Below are 18762 nucleotides of genomic sequence, written 5' to 3'. Positions count from 1 at the left end.
GCTGTACCATGACCACCCATGCTTGGTAATTAAATGGCATACAGGTTAATTTCAGAGCCAAGCAGGAGACTGGAGTTAAAGAACTGAAAGGAGTCACTTGAATGGTGTTGCCCATTTGCGGAGGAAAAGGAAAATCATTATAAAGGGAGCTTTATCAGGGTACAATAATTGCAGATTCAGTTTGGATTAAAGCCTTATTTTAAGTTTATAATAATACAATAGGGTTAGAAGCTGAATGAATTGCAGAAGGGTGGGTTTGGGGCCAGTGGAAATTGTCATAAAATAAATCTGAAGATGATCCCAATCCATACCTCAGATTTTTTTGTTGTTGTTTTTGTTTAACTTGCAGCCATGGCAAATTACGCTTTTGAGGATGCAAAACTGATTGATTTAATGTGAGGGGCTAATGTATACATTCAACATATCATATCACTTTGTCTCCATGGATCAATTTTATCATGGCTCAAAGGTTTTGATCAGTACTTAGTGGGAAGGAGAGTAACCCACCTTAATGATTGTTCTTCATATGGTTTATAATCTTTATAGCTTACTGCTACATAGAACTGGGTTCAACAGAGCACTCAGACATTTGCTTAAGTGCTGTGCTGAATGAGAATTATAATACATCACTCAGCATGTGCACCTGAAAAAAATAACAGTACTGCCGTAAAAGATAGAATGTTGTATGTATTATCCTCTTCTTGAGGAAAGGGAAACCACACATTGCAGATGCTATTCATGTTGCTGCATGAATTACTTAGCTGCTCTGATGACAAGGGTGACGATGAGGCCATAAGCAGAATAGTAATATAGTGTAATACAAGTGATGCAGTCTGTGAAGTAAAAGCTTTCCCATGGAGATGTAAGCAGAAAAGAATAATAATAAAGAGTTTCCATAGCTAATGTGAATACAATGTTTCAGTGTCCAATTGGGTAGGAACACAAGGTTTGATTACAAAAAAAATAATTTTATGATGTTTTGTATGTTTCCATACTTTACTTTCTCCTTTGGCGTCCTGCTGTTGTTCAAGATATAACTAGAGGGTGCCAATTTGAATTTTAGAAGGGAATGAGGATGAAACCATCAGTATAATGGCTTTATTCTGATGTCTAAACTCTGGATTAAAAACCAAAGTTGTTGGTGCTTTTCTGTGCTTCATTACTTCCATAGCTGTTGAAGACTAAGCCTTTTGCTTTAATGTCATAAAAGGTGTTATGTTCATTTATGATGGTGCTGCTAAATTCACCGTTGTTGCTTTTGTTTATGATTTTATTCTATTTGTTTGCAGGGTTGTTTCCCGCAGTGCTGAACCTGGCTACTAATGCTCTCATCACAACCAACGCTACCTGTGGAGAAAAGGGCCGGGAAATGTACTGCAAACTTGTTGAACATGTACCTGGACAGCCTGCAAGGAACCCTCAGTGCCGTATTTGTGATCAAAGGAGCAGGGTTCCGCATCGTACGTGTGCCTTTTTCATTTTGTTCCTTTGAAAAGGTTTTTTTCCAAAGGTTGTAGATACTTGGCAAACAAAACTAGATCACTGGCCCGATTACTATGATATGTCTGTCTCTTTCTTTTTAAATTAGGTTACTCATCTCTTCCTTTGGTATTTCAAAACCTGTATCTGTTATGTATACTCCTCAGACTGAACTTTCTAATTCAGGTACTTAAAGTGGATACTTAAATCTCAATTCAGATTTAGAAAAATTAAGTATCTACAGCTGTTGTTGAATTCCTTGATATATACTATGAATGAAAACCAGATGACTTTTACCTGCATACCTACATGTGGAATTTGAACATTTTGGCCAATCTAAGCAACATCTGAAATTTCAGTTTCGGCCCAATTACAATTTTATTTTATTGTGTTCTGCGATATTCTTCTTCTTCGTTTGATGTTAATTCAGTTTCACTGAGCAGGAACAAGAAGATAAGATAATGGAGCACTGCTTGGTTTAGTTGCTTAGTTTTTCATATTAAAATTGATCTTTGCTAACATTTCTTTTTTTAAGACTACCCAGAAGCAAAATCAGTTTTCAAGTGTAAATCTGTTATCATCTACTTCAGAGATGCATGTTTCTAATAGTTGGGAAGATTAAAACTAAGAAAACATCTTAGTCAAGTCATACAAGTTTAATTTCATGTGGCCTTGCAGTGAAAGACATGAATAGCATTAACGTTGTTAGATTTTTGTGGGTGTATTGGCACTGTAGATGGTAGAGGGTGCAGAGACACTTAGGACAGCTTGTAAGGGAATAGATAAAATGTTGGAAGAAGCACAGCCACAGAAGCAGGGAGACAATTTATCTTTTTTCCCAGTTGTTTCCCTCTAAAACTTAGCTCAGATACATTTACAACTCATGACAAAGCACTTTTAAGCATGCGCTTAATACTACAGAAAAAAAAACCCAAAGACAACATTTAATCTATCTGCTAGTTCTAGACAGGATGAGCTATCTATGTCTGTAGCTTTCCAGACAGAAGCTTCTTTAGCTTCTCCTTAGAAACTTCCTTCCAGAGCCACCCTTCCTAGAGTTATTTTACTCATTACAAAGTCTTTTCCTAATAGCTAATCTGCATCTTTCTTGCAGAAATTCATGTTACCTTTTTCCTAACTTCAGTCAATACAAGGAATGGATTATTCCCTTTTTCTTTACAAAAGTCTTTTACTGAGTTGAGGGTTGATGGTATTGCTGCTCTATCTAGTTTCTACACTAAGCTATCTCTTTTCTTTCATTCCACTCATAGGTTGTATTTTCTAGAACTCTTAACTGCAAATTGCAGTTCTCTGAATTCTCTCTAGAGGTTTTTGTCTTTATTAACATTCACCTGAGCTTTTACCAGCACTGCACAGAGATGCAGGTTTGCTTCAGAATGAACAGAATATACTCCTGTTTGCATGTCTTACTTAGATATTTCCCATTTTTAATGGTGTGACACAACTGAGAGATATTTAGCTAGTTGTCCATTATAATCCCCAGATGCTTTCCTGCTATATGGCTACCTATCCCTTTGCTCCCCATCTTGTATTTGTGAAGCTAATTATAATTGCCCCAGTATAGACTACTGCATTTGTCTGAACATGGTTGCAACCTATTTTTTTCCCCAAGATAGTTTCCAAGTTTTGACGTCTTTTTTAATGGTAGTAAATGCCACCTTCTGAGAAAAGGTCACATGACTCTGTAGCAATATAAGCATTCTAATGGTATGTTACATTGTAGTACTGTGTCTCACTCAGAGAAGATTTCAGGGCTTTTGGAACCACTCTGATTGGCAAACTGTGCAATAGATTCTTTTCCTTCTTTATAGATGGGTATTTAGAGACGCATGCACATCATACAAGTTTTCTTCTGTATCAAGTTTGTTTAATTCAGAAACCAAATCTAAAACAGAGCTGGATTGCTTTATTCCCGTGCCCTGCCTATGACATCAGACAGTGTACACTAATGTGTGTGTATATACACAGACATACATATGTGTATATATTTATAAACCCCATCTGAATGATTTATATATGTGTTTCCCCTCACTCCTACCCTGTTAAAAACTTGAGTCTGCCCAGCTTCATAATGTCTGTTCTTTTGTTGCCAAACACATCTCATTCTAAGGTTTTTAAATGTTCATTTGGCAGAAGGAAGTGCCTTATTTAAACAGAGATGGCTCATTAATAGGAGAACCATGTAATGTAACCAGACTTTAAATGATCCCCCTGGAATGTGCGAGTCTGGAGTTCCTCCCCTTAATTACTGTAGTAGGAAATGAACACAAATTCCCTGGTTAATCACATGTGACCCCAAATTAAAGAGCACAGTTTGATGGGCTCACTCTGTAAGTTCTCTCCCTTGCCATCCATCAGGGAGATTGGTCCTTGAACTGCATTTGCAATCCAGTCCTTTTTGCAAATATTATATTATTTTCCCTTCCCTTTTAAATAGGCAAAACATGCCAGCAATTAATCAGTGTTTTCAAATTAATTGTGGTTAAACTTTCATAATGGTGATTACAGTTAATTGTGGATTCATGTCCCAACCCTCCTTCTCATGATTTACCTTTATATCAATTTCACCTGAAGAGGCTTACATCAAAATTTCCAATTAGACATCGTCTGTCACAATCACCGAGGAGCTCTGAGTTTGATTTATAGAAGATTTTTGCTAGCACTCATTTAAAGCCAAGGTTTGTGAAAATGATCAGAGCTGTGGGAACTGACAACATATAAAGCATGGTTGTGTTTTGCTTTTCTCTTCAATGTAAAAATAAAGCTACTAGTAACATCACTTGCCGCACCAGTATTCTAACTTGCAAATGTTGGTGCCCACTAATGCCACTGAATAACCTGATATTTAAATGAAATTTTTGGCATTTTCAATTTTGAGGGCTTATGCCTTCCCTCACTCCCACAAAGCACTTTAATTGTGTCTTTAAGTATGTTCAGACATTGTGGCTTTCCTTAATGAACTAGGACTCCTGTCCTCCACGGGTGGTTGATGTAGCAAAAAAACGGAGACACAAAGACTATCAATCTGGCTGGTTGATTTAAGTAATAATTAAAATAACAAGTAAAGTAATCAGTTCATGAATTAATTATTTGCAATTCGAGGACTAGCTAGTAGTGAAGCATATTCCAGTTTCATATCAAGAAAACCTGTCAGTTTAGAAAGCCGTCCTTAATGAGAGAGGTAGGACTTCTCCTATCTTGTTATGTTCTTGCAGACAGAAATTGCATAGAAGAAACCTACTGTATTCGAATTTCCTTTAGGTTATTTTCCCCATAATGTACAGACTTGCTCTAGGCAATTAGGAACTTCAAAATATAGATCCTTGTACCTTTTAAAATTGATGTTATGTTATTCTCCATTTTGTATGGGAGAGAGACACGAATTTACCACAAAAAGTAACCTGGAAATGTTAAGTGTGATTTTTGTCAGTCTAAATAACATTAAAATACTGTGTAAGCAAACTTCAATAATTTAGAAGATCTTGGAATCTACGAAGAATTCAATTCTGTAAATAAATTCTTATCCCTATTACTTGGGATTCAGTTGGGACACTGTAGCAGAGTAAACGTAGACATGGAAAGTAATGCATCTTGGACTTTGATATGAATTATAACCAAGCAAACCTTCTTTATATGCATGTACGTGAGTCAGACAATTTTCCAGTTGAGAAATATATTCTGTAATGATTTCTGAATCATTTCCTCTGTAATGATTTCTGAATTATTTCCATGTGTGCTTAGAAATGTCTTAGAAATGCAAGTACCAGTATTACTTTAATCTCTGCTTTCCTTGCACACCATATCTCAGGTTCCTGATTTGTTGTTTCTGTTGCAACATTTAATGATTTTACAGTACTTGAAAATTTGGAAGACTGCAGGAAGTGTTCACTTGATGTAGACGGCTACATTTTCTGTAGAATCAGGAGAGCCTCCAAGTGCATTTAGGTGTTCTGAATCACCTTCTTGTGATCCTAACCAAAATTAAACAACTAACATTAGATGAGTATTCCAGTAATAATAAGCATGATTGATAAGTAAAAGAAAAGTTAATTTCCTGTTTTTTATTTTAAAGTGCACTGTCTCATTAGTTCTGTAATTGTATTAAAACCTAGATTTTGGATCTAAAAGCATTTAAATCTCCTAATAATTTTGAAGTATATTTATGTATTTCTGCTGTTCTAACAGAACGACATCCAATAACAAATGCAATTGATGGCAAGAACACTTGGTGGCAAAGCCCTAGTATCCAGAATGGAATTGAATATCATTATGTGACCATTACGTTGGACCTCCAACAGGTAGACTTCTGTTTGTTTCTGCAAAGGCTTTCTTTCTTGCACAATAGATCACCAGGATTATTTTCCTTTTTGCTCTATGTTGCTTTTGTATTATGAAGACACACTCAGCTTCTCCTATAACTTTCTGTTGTTTATACGGATAATTCTGACGCATTCATTGGAACATAATGTATCAAATTAGAAATAATTATTTCATATATATTTTTATCAAGTTATGTTTAAAATTATTTAAATATAACATTTTCAGTATTTTTTTCACGATAACTTCTGGTTTGGCTCTTTAAAGACAATTAAAAGATAGTTTCAGTGAAAAATTAAAATGAATAAAAGTTTATGTTCAGCATACTGTTCTTTCTTGTTTCGGTAGCATGGTACTATACACTTAAATACACAAAAAATACTGAAAATACTTAAATACACTAAAAATAGTTCAGCTGTGCTAGGGATACATGCATGTGATGGGTGATTTTGAGGGACAGGCTGGGTAAAGAGAGGAGTTTGGCTAACGAGGTCCTTAAATAAATTGCCGCTTGTTAGTGGAATCTTGCTTGACAGATGTAGCTCTACAGAATGCAGTTATTTGATGCTTACAAAAATGCTACATAAATTCCAGGTATGTAAGCATGAGGATTTGAGGGTAGATGGAAGATAATTCTATTTTTATTATGCCAAGATAAATACAGAAAAACTATCTAGTACCAGGTTTATTCATGAAGTTATTAAACTTGACTGTTTTGGTATTCAACTAAGTAGGTAACAAATTAATTTCCTTCCCCTCCCACCCCAAATCTTCTCTGGTCTGTGGCTGGCCCATATTTGTCTGCAAGTTGACTCAGACCACAAAACATTGAATCATAGAACCATTTAGGTTGGAGAAGACCTTTAAGATCATCAAGTCCAACCGTAAAGCTAACACTGCCAAGTCCACCACTGAACTATGTCCATAAGCACCACATCTACACGTCTTTTAAATACTTCCAGGGATGGTGACTCAACCACCTCCCTGGGCAGCCTGTTCCGATGCTTGATAACCCTTTTGGTGAAGAAATTTTTCCTAATATCCAGCCTAAACCTCCCCTGGCACAACTTGAGGCCACTTCCTCTTGTCCTATCACTTGTCACTTGGGAGAAGAGAACAGCACCCACCTTGCTACAACCTCCTTTCAGGTAGTTGTAGAGAGTGATAAGGCCTCCCCTCAGCCTCCTCTTCTCCAGGCTGAACAACCCCAGTTCCCTCAGCCGCTCCCCATAAGACTTGTGCTCCGGACTCTTCACCAGTTTTGTTGCCATTCTGTGGACACACTCCAGCACCTCAATGTCCTTCTTGTAGTGAGGGGCCCAAAAGTGAACACAGTATTCGAGGTGCGGCCTCACCAACGTCGAGTACAGGGGCACGATCACCTCCCTACTCCTGCTGGCCACACTGTTTCTGATACAGGCCAGGATGCCGTTGGCCTTCTTGGCCACCTGGGCACACTGCTGGCTCATATTCAGCCGGCTGTCAATCAACACCCCCAGGTCCTTTTCTGCAGGGCAGCTTTCCAGCCACTCATCCCCCAGCCTGTAGCATTGCCTGGGGTTGTTGTGACCCAAGTGTAGAACCCGGCACTTGGCCTTGTTGAACCTCATACAATTGGCCTGGGCCCATGGATCCAGCCTGTCCAGATCCCTCTGCAGAGCCTTCCGACCCTTGAGCAGATCAACACTCCCGCCCAACTTGGTGTCATCTGCAAACTTGCTAAGGGTGCACTCAATCCCCTTGTCCAGATCATTGATAAAGATATTAAACAGAACTGGCCCCAACACTGAGCCCTGGGGGACACCAGTTGTGACCGGCAGCCAGCTGGATTTCACTCCATTCACCACAACCCTTTGGTTGCGGCCATCCAGCCAGTTTTTTACCCAGCAAAGAGTACGCCTGTCGAAGCCATGAGCAGCCAGTTTCTCCAGGAGGATGCTGTGGGAAACGGTATCATAATCTGTTTTCTAGGTGTCAAGAAAAAAGGGAAGGCCCTTTCTCTGGCTCACTGGAGAGAGTCTCCCCTTCCCAGCTCCCCCTTCCTCTGTTATCTCTTCACTGAAATCAGTGTTCTATTTCAGTTTATTATTATTGGTTTATCAGTTTCACTTGGAACCTACCTGTCCTTATCTCACTTCTTTCTCATTTAGCCATGCTTAAAGAGGACAATAGCTAATTATCAACTAAAGAGGCTTGAATAAAGCACAGTTTGTCAGAAAATAAAATAAAATTAAATGAAGGGCAGGGCATTGAGACATCTGTGTGCATCTATACATATAATTTTGTTGTAAGAGATCAAATGTAGCCTTAACTTAGTCCAGAACTCAGAACTTCAGTAAGGTTTAACAAAGAGTAATGCTTGGTTTTCTATTTTTTTGTCCTTTATTTCTTGTAAAAAACCTGTCATCGAAATGATCTGATGGTAAAAATTCTTGTAAGTGCCTTGTATCTGTGATACTGAAGTACTTGGAAAGCAGTCGTATTTATACCTGGAAAAGCCTTTGAATCCTGGAAGAATTATTAGCATTCTAGCTTTGGAGCCCTCATTGTTACTGGCAGAAACAATCCTACATCTATGTCTTTGGCCTTATAGATGCAAAAATATTCAATGTGCATTCCTCTTTCAATCAGCAGAGCTAAACCCTTTTACAGAACTTTAAGCTCCTGTGCATTGAAAAGTTTTAGGTTTTTTTAAATGTCTTTTAAACTTTCAGAGTTATTAACTGGGTTGCCTTCACAGCAAGGGATTGTACCTCTTGTTGGGTATGATCTGTTAATATGTGAGCAGCTCTCAGGCATTAGAACTGAGTTACCATCCTTGTTTTTCATCCCCCTAGTGATTTCACTTGTGTAGTTCTTTAGGTCAGATCTGCTAAACTAGGGCTTTGCAACTTCTGTTTTTTTCTGCTATGTCAGTATCTAGATTGTCATAAGAAATAAGCACAATTGTGCACTTTCAAAATTTTTTTGGGTTTTCTAATACACTAAAAGTTAGCAACTACGGGGTCAGTGACTATATTGAAGAAAAAGTATGGGTTGTTCTGATGTATTGAAAAGGCTTCTTTGTGTGCCAGGTGACAGCGGTCTGAGAATACTGCACTGTGTGTTGTGTGGGTTTGGGGGTTTTTTTGGTTATTTTTTCTAAATGAGACAAGGCTCAAGTATAAGCCTGTTCTTTCCCATGTTCTCTTGCTTATTGTTCAAAGAAAGCTTGGTGGTCCTTTTGCAGTGCTAAAGCCGATACCCCCTTTTAAGCCCATTCAGCTGTATTGGCTGGAATAGGAGCAGTGTTGAGGTTCCTTGTATGTCAGAGAGGTGGGATAAGACCCTGTGTCACTAATGCTGTCTGGCACACTCTTTATGGTCTGAGTAACCCATGTAGTTAGGAATGCATGCTATGTTTACTCACCACCTTACATGAACAGAACAACAGGTTTGCTCCCCAAAATGTAGTAAAAGGTATGTTGCAATTTGCATGGCTTTTAGACTGCTCAGTAAGAAATAAAAGTTGTTTGGATTTTGAGGAGTATTGGGAGTTTCTGTTTGCTTATTTGGGTATTTTGTAGACACAGCTTTGCAGGCTTTGTTAAAACAGTCTGTAAAATATGAAATTTCTCTTCCAGCTAGTGTTGTGCGTAGTAGTCACTATGAGTAATGAAGGTCACCAGATATCTTTGAGACCTCACTTAAAAGAAATACCATTCTTTACCTTTGGCTTATAGGAGATTCAGTAATTGCTATGTTTGTGTTGATAAATTCTTGCTTTAAGTATAAAAATGCTTAACTTCTTTTTGTGAGATAGAAATAACAAATGACAAATCTACAAGTAATGGACTGAAAATTGCAGGAATGCATTAGTTTGTATGTTATTACTGGTAATTATGACAGTACATTGAATGCTTTTAGCAATCCTAATTTCATGAAAAAATCTGGAAAATAATTACAATTTCTTCATTTATATAATGCTTGGCCTTTTGGGGCAACTGCATTTTTTTAAAAACTTTTTTGTGCAGTGTAGCCATATAAAAATGGTGTATACTAGTTAGCAATAACTAATAAACTGAAGACGTTAATTATATTTAACTTTAAAAGGAGCCCAAATATTGTCAGTCAGGTTGGGAAAAATGCAGTATTTTTTTTCTTTTCTCCCAACAGTTGAGGTTTACCATAATACTTATAAAGAGCTTTTATCTATAATGGTTTCTAATTCATTAAAGTATGTTTGAAATTTGTACCCCATCTATTATAAAAATATGAGTTGAAAACTGGAACTATTTGGTTCTGAGTGTCTTTGCTAATTTGCTCTTAACACTTCACTTTTGTAGACTTTTTAGCCATTTTGACAATCGCCAGTTTACCTATTTCACAAGAATGCTATGGAACACCATTTGTAGCTGTATATGTGAAATTATTTCTTACAGTGCTTTTCATCCAGCAAGTGCATAGGAGGTCAAAATATGGATGTAGATTTATTTGGGAGTTGCTCGCACGAATTTAAATGGATGTTAAAATGAGAGGTTGAGCTACCCTGGTTACTGAAAGTGAAACTGCAGATCCGAGTTTGGCAGGGTAGGTTCATCAGTGTGCTAGGTTGTTGCATCTATGAAGCACTCACAAATTACCAAGAGAAGCGGTCTGCTATTCTGCATCTCAGTCCTGCTGGTTGTGTAGTGTCTGTGGGTTTCACCTTAAGCGTAGTGGGCACTTCAAGTGCAACAGAAGTAATTCAGGTCTGCTGAGTGCAATGTTTAGCTGGACAGAAAATAAGCCTTCTCTTCAAGAAGTACAGAGAAGGGAGTTGGCAAAACAGAAATGCTTAGACTTCCAGGGAGAACATATTCCCTGTACTCATGTTATCCTAAATCCTCAGTTGGTTTAATTTCACAGTGATGTGGGAGATTAGTAGAGTATTGGCAAATACACAGGAAAACCAGCTGGCAGTTTGCGGTGAGGTGGTCAGCCCATCTGTTTCTGATTTCTACACACATCAGGACACTTCTATTAACAAATTCCCTGCTGTTGTGAGGAACAAGGACATTGGCAATACCCTTGATATTGCTAAGATACTTGTGCCAGGAGCATATTTATGTGGGGGTTGATTTTTTTATTGTACATTTTATATTTTTTTAAATGGTGCTGCAGTATTTTATGTGACTTGTAGATGTGTGGAACTCAGGTGGACCCAGAGTTAATCTGGCATAAAATTCGGGACTTACTTAATAAGTATATCTTAATTGCCTGAGATTGTGGAGGATGAGTTCAGTGTCCAGGTAATCCTTTCCAGGCATATATTTCTGAAGAAAAAGAAAGTAGTTGACACTCCTCAGAGTCTCGTAAGGTCTCATAAGGTGCACCTCATAAGGCACAAGAGCAAGAATAACTGATTAAGCTATGTAGTTGATTTCTCTGTAAAGCAATTGCAGTTCATCAGTTCTAAGTTGCTTAAGCTCTGATGATAGTGTCCAGCTCTTTCACCGTGTCTTTTCATCCTGTCCTCTGCCCTCCTCCCGTAGTAAGGGAGGAAGGAGTGTAAAAAATTGTATTCTGACTCCATGTAGAAATCACTGCAGTCCCACTTCTCCTGAAGTGTATTTCAGTACTTTTTAGAATGTAAGTTTTTAGTCTCATGGACTTTACTATTTGAGTGGCACATATTACACTTTGGGAAGTATACTTTGGGCATTTCTGAAACGATATAGAGAACTGAATAACTGGAAGTAGGAGAAGAATGCTTGACTTTCTGAGAAGCATGTGGAAAAACATTTACAAAAAGCAGATAGCAATATTCTGCTAATGCTAAATTAATTTTTTTGTAATTCTATGTTGTCCAAATATAATTTGAATGGACGATTTTGATCTGGTTTTGAATTATTTCTTTGTTATTTCATTCACTTTAATACCCATGAGCAGAAATACACAAACACACATGTGCGTGTGTGCACGGACACAAACATATATCACATATCCTTAATAAGGGTAATGCTAGGAAGAGGAAAAGAATTGCAAAACTTGAGTATTGCTTTTGCTTTCTTTACACAAGACTGTACAGCTAAGTGGCTCTGTGGCAAAAGACATACATGAGAGAACTAAGAACCTGTGACAAGATGAATGGGAGAGATTCAGGCTGGGACAGGAAAATAACAGGATAGGACTCAGACTAGTGTTATAAAAGCTCAGTGTGGTAGTCTGTGGGAAGAGCTTAAAAGGGAGGGAAACCCCCCCTCCTATCAATGAATGGAAACAGAATCTGTATGTGCACAGTTGCCACCAAGTTGAAAAAATGTTCATTAGGGAGGAAGAGTCCCATGGAAAGTACATCTTCACTCTTTGCTATTATAGGTAGGACAGCTACAAACATCAGAAGTAGCATATAATAAATTTCTGAAAGTAATATTTCACTGCTGAGTAATAGATACCATGTGCACAATATGGACTGTGATTCATTATTTTGTTACTGTGCTTTATAAGTCTTGATTTTTTTTAATCATTATTTTTATTTTAAGGCTTGATTTTTGGGTTGCACAATGTGTTTATACATCTGAAGACTACTATACATAATGTGAAATGTAATTTCACATTTGACTGTAATGTGACTGTAATTTGAACATTTGGGTAAAATTTGAAACCAACTGAGGAAAAAATCTGAATATTGATACTTCAGTTTTGTCTGCATTAGCAAAGAGCATGTCACAGTGGGAGGGAGGGGGGACAGACTTGGGACAGGACTTCTGTTTATTTGGTGCTGAGGACCCAGCTCACTTGTCAGGAAATATACTTCAAACTAGCTCTGTTCTGGACCATGGGCTGAATGTCCATTAGCAGCTAAAATGAATCAGGTATGTCTAAGCATGTTCTCCTAGATTAGTTCTTATCTGAAGGGAATCCAGTTTGTGAGCTCCATGATCTAGTCATGATGTGAACCAAAGCATGCTAAACTGGGGCAGTTGGGAGATTCACCTCAAAAGCACGCTCTTTATCTGAGCTAAAAAGCTAATGTGGATGTACCCTCGTAAGCTCTGTGTCTGAACATAGTCCAGATTTTATGTAAGCCTATCAGATGCTACACACATCAAAATGGTGGTATTTCCCCATGTCTTAATGCAATACTGCTGACCTTTGTTGGGAGAGAAGGGAAATAGGAGAGAGGAGAAACCTCCTGTAAAGACACCTTGCTTGTGAGACCTTGCTTGTCATTTGCTCCTTTGCTTTGCCAGTATGCCTGTGCTGTGTTGATAGCTGTTTGAAGGAAACGTTATTTTCAGCTGTCAGTTCCCTTGACGCACAACATATTAGCGAGATCCCTTGGGGGAGCACTACTCTCTTTCAGAAAGAGTTCATCACTGTTACACAGTGGCAGAGTTCGCGTGTCTGTTAGCCAAGGATGACTTGAGGCGAGTGTGGCAAGTACTGTCTTGCAGAACTGTGTTGAAGGTGTTGCCCAGATGTGTGGCCAGTCTGAGACAGGCTACCTGGTCGTAATATGTTTAATTTAAAGAAAGAATGGCTGTTCATTAAATGAATTTAATGTTCATTCATTAAATGAATGATTATATGAGCAATTAAATTCTTATTTCCATCACCACTTCTCTGCCCACTTTTGGCCTTCTTCCCTCTCCCTTCTAGTGTTTGACTGATGAGGTTACAAGAATATTGCTGTAGGAAGGACTGGCTTGGAGTACTTTTGTAATCTCAAAAGTAAAGCTGCCCTTTCTGAGTAGCCGTTTCTTTGTGTTTCTAGTAAATGAGATTGCCATCCCTTCCAAAGCCAGACTGAAAACACATATTCCAGGAACTGTGTCATACTGCAAATTAAGCAGCAGAGACCATGAATTTACTCAGTCTGCATACCTGTCCAATTTATTTTCTTCTTAAAGATGAAATAACCAGGTTTTTCAGTCTTGACTGTTTAGAAGTTGTTGCATGATTTTTGGATTCTGGAACCATCTCCCTGCTGTCTGGTTTCAAAAAACTAGTGGAACCCATTGTGTGGGTCTTTGTGTATACAGCTGAACCCTACAATTAGATCCAGTTAAACTAATCCTTTAGGGATTGACTGAAGTCAGTCTTACAGGCACAGTGAAATATAAGGTAAATTGGATGATCAGATATTTCACAACAACATTGTTTCTTTTAATGTGGATTTATAGTTTTTTATTTTAACTAATAACAGTTCACCAAACAGCGGCTAAGGAACCAGAATGTGGTGAGCATCAAAGCCATATTAAAATAGCCTTTACACATTATCTGCACAGTAGTATAGGAATATGTATATCACTAGGACATATTTGGTTTTCACATTATATTTTCTCTGCTCTGGAATATCAAATACATTTTCCAGTGGGAAAAAAACAATTACAGCTAGCTTTCTATTGAATAACTTCTGATATCAAATATCAGAATAGCTAAGGGCATAAAGAGAAGATTAACGACACTGGTTAGTCTTGGGATACTAGAAACAGATTAATAAAATTAGGTGCCAGTCAGTCTTCATATGTTAAATTTGTGTATATGTCCAAACATTTTGCTTAGGCTTTTAGTTAATATTTTCTTTTTCTCTTTTACTAATAATTATGTGCTTCAAATCTCCGAGATGCTTTCAAAACAGTTTCTCTGAAGGTAAAGCTTAAAGCTTCTCTTCATCCCCAAACAAGAAAGTCATTTAACAGAAACGAAAATTAATCCAAACTGAGACTTTTCACCAACAAATGCCAGTCTGTTTTGTCCATCTCCAAAAATGTTTGTCTAAAGAGAGAAATGTGAACAGAAGCAAAGTCTGTTCAGACTGTAATGCTGCACTTCCGTGATTTGCTGTTCCCCCCCATCACACCCCCCTCCCTAAGCTGGCTAAAGGGAGACATTCATGTCTCCCTTGTTCTGGCACTAGCACTTGTACTGCCATGCAGCGAACCAGACCAGTACCTTGATAGTGAAAACTGTGTCTTGTCTTGTTTTTGGGGGGTTAGGTTTCTGCCAGAACAATTTTCTAATTTGGCTTGCTCTGTGAGGTTTTAAAGCCAGCGTGGGGAAGGGGGCAAGAACATATTTCTGGAGGTGGTGGGGAAAACAGTTCTACCCCTCTCTGGAGCAGCTGGCACTCTGCATTGGCTTCAAGTGATTGTAAAACTTTGAAGTATAAAATACTGATCTATGAGCTACAGTCCATGCCTGCAACACAGAGCTGTCATCCTGAATATTTCTTTTTAGTATTTCTTGCACATGAATCATTCTGTTTTGAAGTAATGTAAACATTTGAGAAAAAAAAAAAAAAAAAATCCTAAGTCCAGTTCTCTGGCTCAGTTATACCTAAGTGGTAATGAACTGTTAAAGTGACAGCCCAAAAAAGATGCAACTAAAACCATGAAAATGAGACCGTGGAACTAATATAAAAAAAGAATGAGGTCTGTTCTGTTTTATTAAAGTCCCCAGCCAATTTTTACACATGTAACTGGTTGTTAGCTATAATACTGATTTTTTTTAAAAAAATCTTTTTTTGTTGCCTTCATAGACTTGAATCTGAACATTTTAGTAATTCCCTTAATTTCTTTAGTTTCATAATTTGCTGGTAATGCAATAATCAGATATCTGTTGGATGAAACAAAACGTACTTTGTCCTTCTGGTATTCTTTTTAACCAAAGCAAAACTATTGGATTTGAAGTTAGTTTATAATGAAATGACTTGAAAAAAGAAATAAGAAAAAACAGAAAACAAACAACACATAAATATATCAGTGAGGATTTATAGCAAACATACCTAGAAAACATCATTATTAGGAATTCTGAAAACAAACAGAACTGTAGTAAATATTTTGACATCACAGTGAACATTTTTAAGAACTACCTCATTTATATACTATTAGCAAGTATACTTTACATTATGTAGCTTTCCTCCTGGCTTTCTCTTCGCAGGAAGGAGAGAATATATGCACACTGGTAACAGATGCCATCCAGGATTCAGTTCTTGTCTCAGAATAAAGTTTCCCACATTGACATCAGTCAGACAAAAAGCCTAAAAAAAAAAGAATTACCTTTTTCCTTAGCTAAAGGTCGAGAGTGCACATCTCTGCCAGCCATAACTCCAGTACAGCCTGCTGCATTAAGCTTTTACATGAAGTGTTAGTGAAGTTACTCAAGCTCACTTTCCCACAGCATTAAAAAAGAAAGTTTTTCATGAGTGGTGCAATAATACGTGGTGGGAGTATTCTTCAATGCATTCTGAAATGCTAAGAAGCTATTATTGTCCTGAAAGATCAGTTGTAATACCCACCATATAAAGTGCTGCTGGCTAGGTTGAGTAGTTGTATTAACAATATATCTCCACAGGATTATTTTGTGGAATTTTTTTTATGCTCCCCACTAAATCAGACCATAACTTTATTGCCTTGTGCTTAGTCAGAAAGATTTCTAATTAAGCAAATCCTTTCAGCTTCAGTTCATAATACACACTGACAAAGTTTTTAAGAAGTTTTGAGAATTTATAGTTTTTCTTTCTGAGGTTATTTGCCTTACATTTTCTCTGGATGACTACAATAAATACACATACCACTTTTCCTTTTCTAATTTTGGCTATTCACCTTTCCATCCTTCAGGCAAATAGTTTCAGGATATAGGTCCTAAATACTTCATTATAACCTTTGAATCCAGAATGACACATATGTTCTGACATGAATACGAGGTTTTCTTCTGATTTTGTACTATTGGCAATTCTGGTTCTAAGGAAAGTCACAGAGCCTGGGAGAATGGTGGCATGACAAATAATGGGATCATAGGATTCTCAACTTTGAATAGGTTTTGCCCTCCTTACTGAAGAAATATGTTGTCATTGAATGGTTTATGATGAATAAAAACCTAACTTGAAAAAATGAGTTTTGCAGCTGACAGTGGTGGTCATGAATAGTGCTTCTGTTGTGCTAGCCGTTTATTGGAAAATTATTATTGAAATGTAAGGTCTATGCTGCAAGATGGGCAACAAGATGGTGTAGTACACATGATGAAAATGGTTGTAAGAGAAGGACAGCTGAATGTGTGTTAAGAGATAGGTTATTAATTGACTAATTTGTGTTTTGTAAGGTTTTGTGTGTAAGTTAAGATTTAGGGGAGTAGGAGCAACTCCTAACAGTAAGAAAGTACCTTGTCATACGAATGTCATGTAGTCCTTTGCAGCATTATGCCAGTATTTATACAATGATTTGGTGAAATATGCTTAAGATTGTTTTTAATTGCCATTTGTTTAAGCTAGCAGGATGTAAAAGTGTTCGGATGATAGCAGTATATGGCAGAGGGTAAAATGCTGATACTTTTAATAATGTGCACAGTAGATCAGAGCTTGGTCAAGAGCATTGAATCTGACTTGCCAAGAGTTTTTCCTCACCTGTGCAATGGTCTTGATTTGTTGGTGGATCTCAAACCACTCTAGGAAAAAGTACTAATAGTAATAAAGTAAATGTTTAAATAGGCCTTGGGGGTGCATAAAACCATCCCTTGTTCTGAACAAAGAAGAATGAATATATATATGTATACAGTCCTGTCATCAAATCTATTGATGGCAAAATTATTCTATCTCTCTCTTTGTGCTCCGTGAAATCCATGTGCAGCAGGTCACATGCTCTGTGGAAGCACTTAGAGACTCATTTATCAATGATGTAGTTTAGACAGTCAGTAAAACCAGTCAATGTAGCTCTTCTTGTTTGATTTGGACTAATGTGAAATAAGTGACTGAAGAAGATCCAAGTCGCTGGACGCCACATGCCACCAAGTCTCTCCTCAGCAGGACACGGGGGGAGAAAATAAGATGAAAAAAACGTCATGGGTCAAGATAAAGGCAGTTTAATACAGCAAAAGCAAAGGCCGCGTGCGGAAGCAAAGGAAAACCAAAGATTTATTCTCTACTTCCCATCAGCAGGCGATGTCCAGCCACTTCCCGGGAAGCAGGGCTTCAGTACGCATTGCGGTTGCTCAGGAGACAAACACCGTAAATAATGAATGCCCCCCCCTCCTCCTTCTTCTCTGAGCTTTTATTGCTGAGCAGACGTCATATGGTATGGAGTATCCCTTTGGTCAGTTTGGGTCAGCTGTCCTGGCCTTGTCCCCTCCCGAGGTCTTGCCCACCCCCAGCAAACTGGTGAGGGGGGAATGTTGGGGAAATGGCCTTGGTGCTATGTGAGCACTGCTCAGCAGCAGCCAAAACACTGGAGTGTTATCAACACCTTTCTAGCTACCAATACACAGCACAGCACTACGAGGGCTGCTATGGGGAGAATAAACTCCATCTCAGCCAGAACCAATACATGGATGTCTCCAGCTACAAAATGTGGAAAAACAGAGGCTTGGTCTATGCTTAAACAGAACATACAACTTCATGGTGAAGATAAACCTTTTGCTTGGTTGTGAGTCCTAATGTGTTATGTCTTCTAATTATTCATAAGTAAATTCTGATTGTAAAAGGGGGCTATGAGATGGAAATACATAAAATTACTCATCTCATAATTCACTTTTTTATATTCCATATATCCCCTGCTATGCCATACAGCAATTTATCCACATCTAAAGCAGTTCTCAGGATAATTTAAAAAGTATTAAGAACTAAAAGCGAAAATGAAAACTGAACATGCATACGCTTTTTTGATCTGGAAATCAGATTTAGAATCTCTTTTCCATTTTCTTCTTTCCTTGTGTATGTTTTTGAAATTTCCAAATTTTAGTGATATGAGACAGCTTAGAATCACTGCCAGAATATATTTTTAAGCCTTTTTAACCATGTTTAGCTAGACTAACTATATAGCTAACTAGCATGCTTAGCTAAAGAAATGAAGCATGGTGTATATGAAGAGAAAGTGAAGAAAACAAAGAAGCAAACAAGAGGCTGAAAACATTTTGGAAAAAAGTCTATTTTTTTTAATTTGAAGGCTCAAGTTACTACTTTATTCATGTTTTCATTATTCAAGTTGT

The 18762-nt window shown here is 37.7% G+C and overlaps 1 protein-coding gene across 1 annotated transcript in view; it reads left to right on the top strand.

Annotated features, from left to right (window-relative positions):
* The first annotated feature begins 442 nt into the window (after window positions 1–442).
* The window catches only part of LAMA2 (laminin subunit alpha 2), a 287602-nt gene continuing 269282 nt past the window's right edge, over window positions 443–18762 (top strand). The window contains exons 1-3 of the mRNA XM_059831458.1: window positions 443–479; window positions 1290–1460; window positions 5686–5798. Of these exons, the coding sequence (XP_059687441.1) occupies window positions 443–479; window positions 1290–1460; window positions 5686–5798 (321 nt within the window). The remainder of the gene's footprint in view (window positions 480–1289; window positions 1461–5685; window positions 5799–18762) is intronic.

Source organism: Gavia stellata, chromosome 2, assembly GCF_030936135.1.
Source record: "Gavia stellata isolate bGavSte3 chromosome 2, bGavSte3.hap2, whole genome shotgun sequence".
NCBI classification, from domain to species: Eukaryota; Metazoa; Chordata; class Aves; order Gaviiformes; family Gaviidae; genus Gavia; species Gavia stellata.
This window is presented reverse-complemented; position numbering and strand designations above follow the sequence as displayed.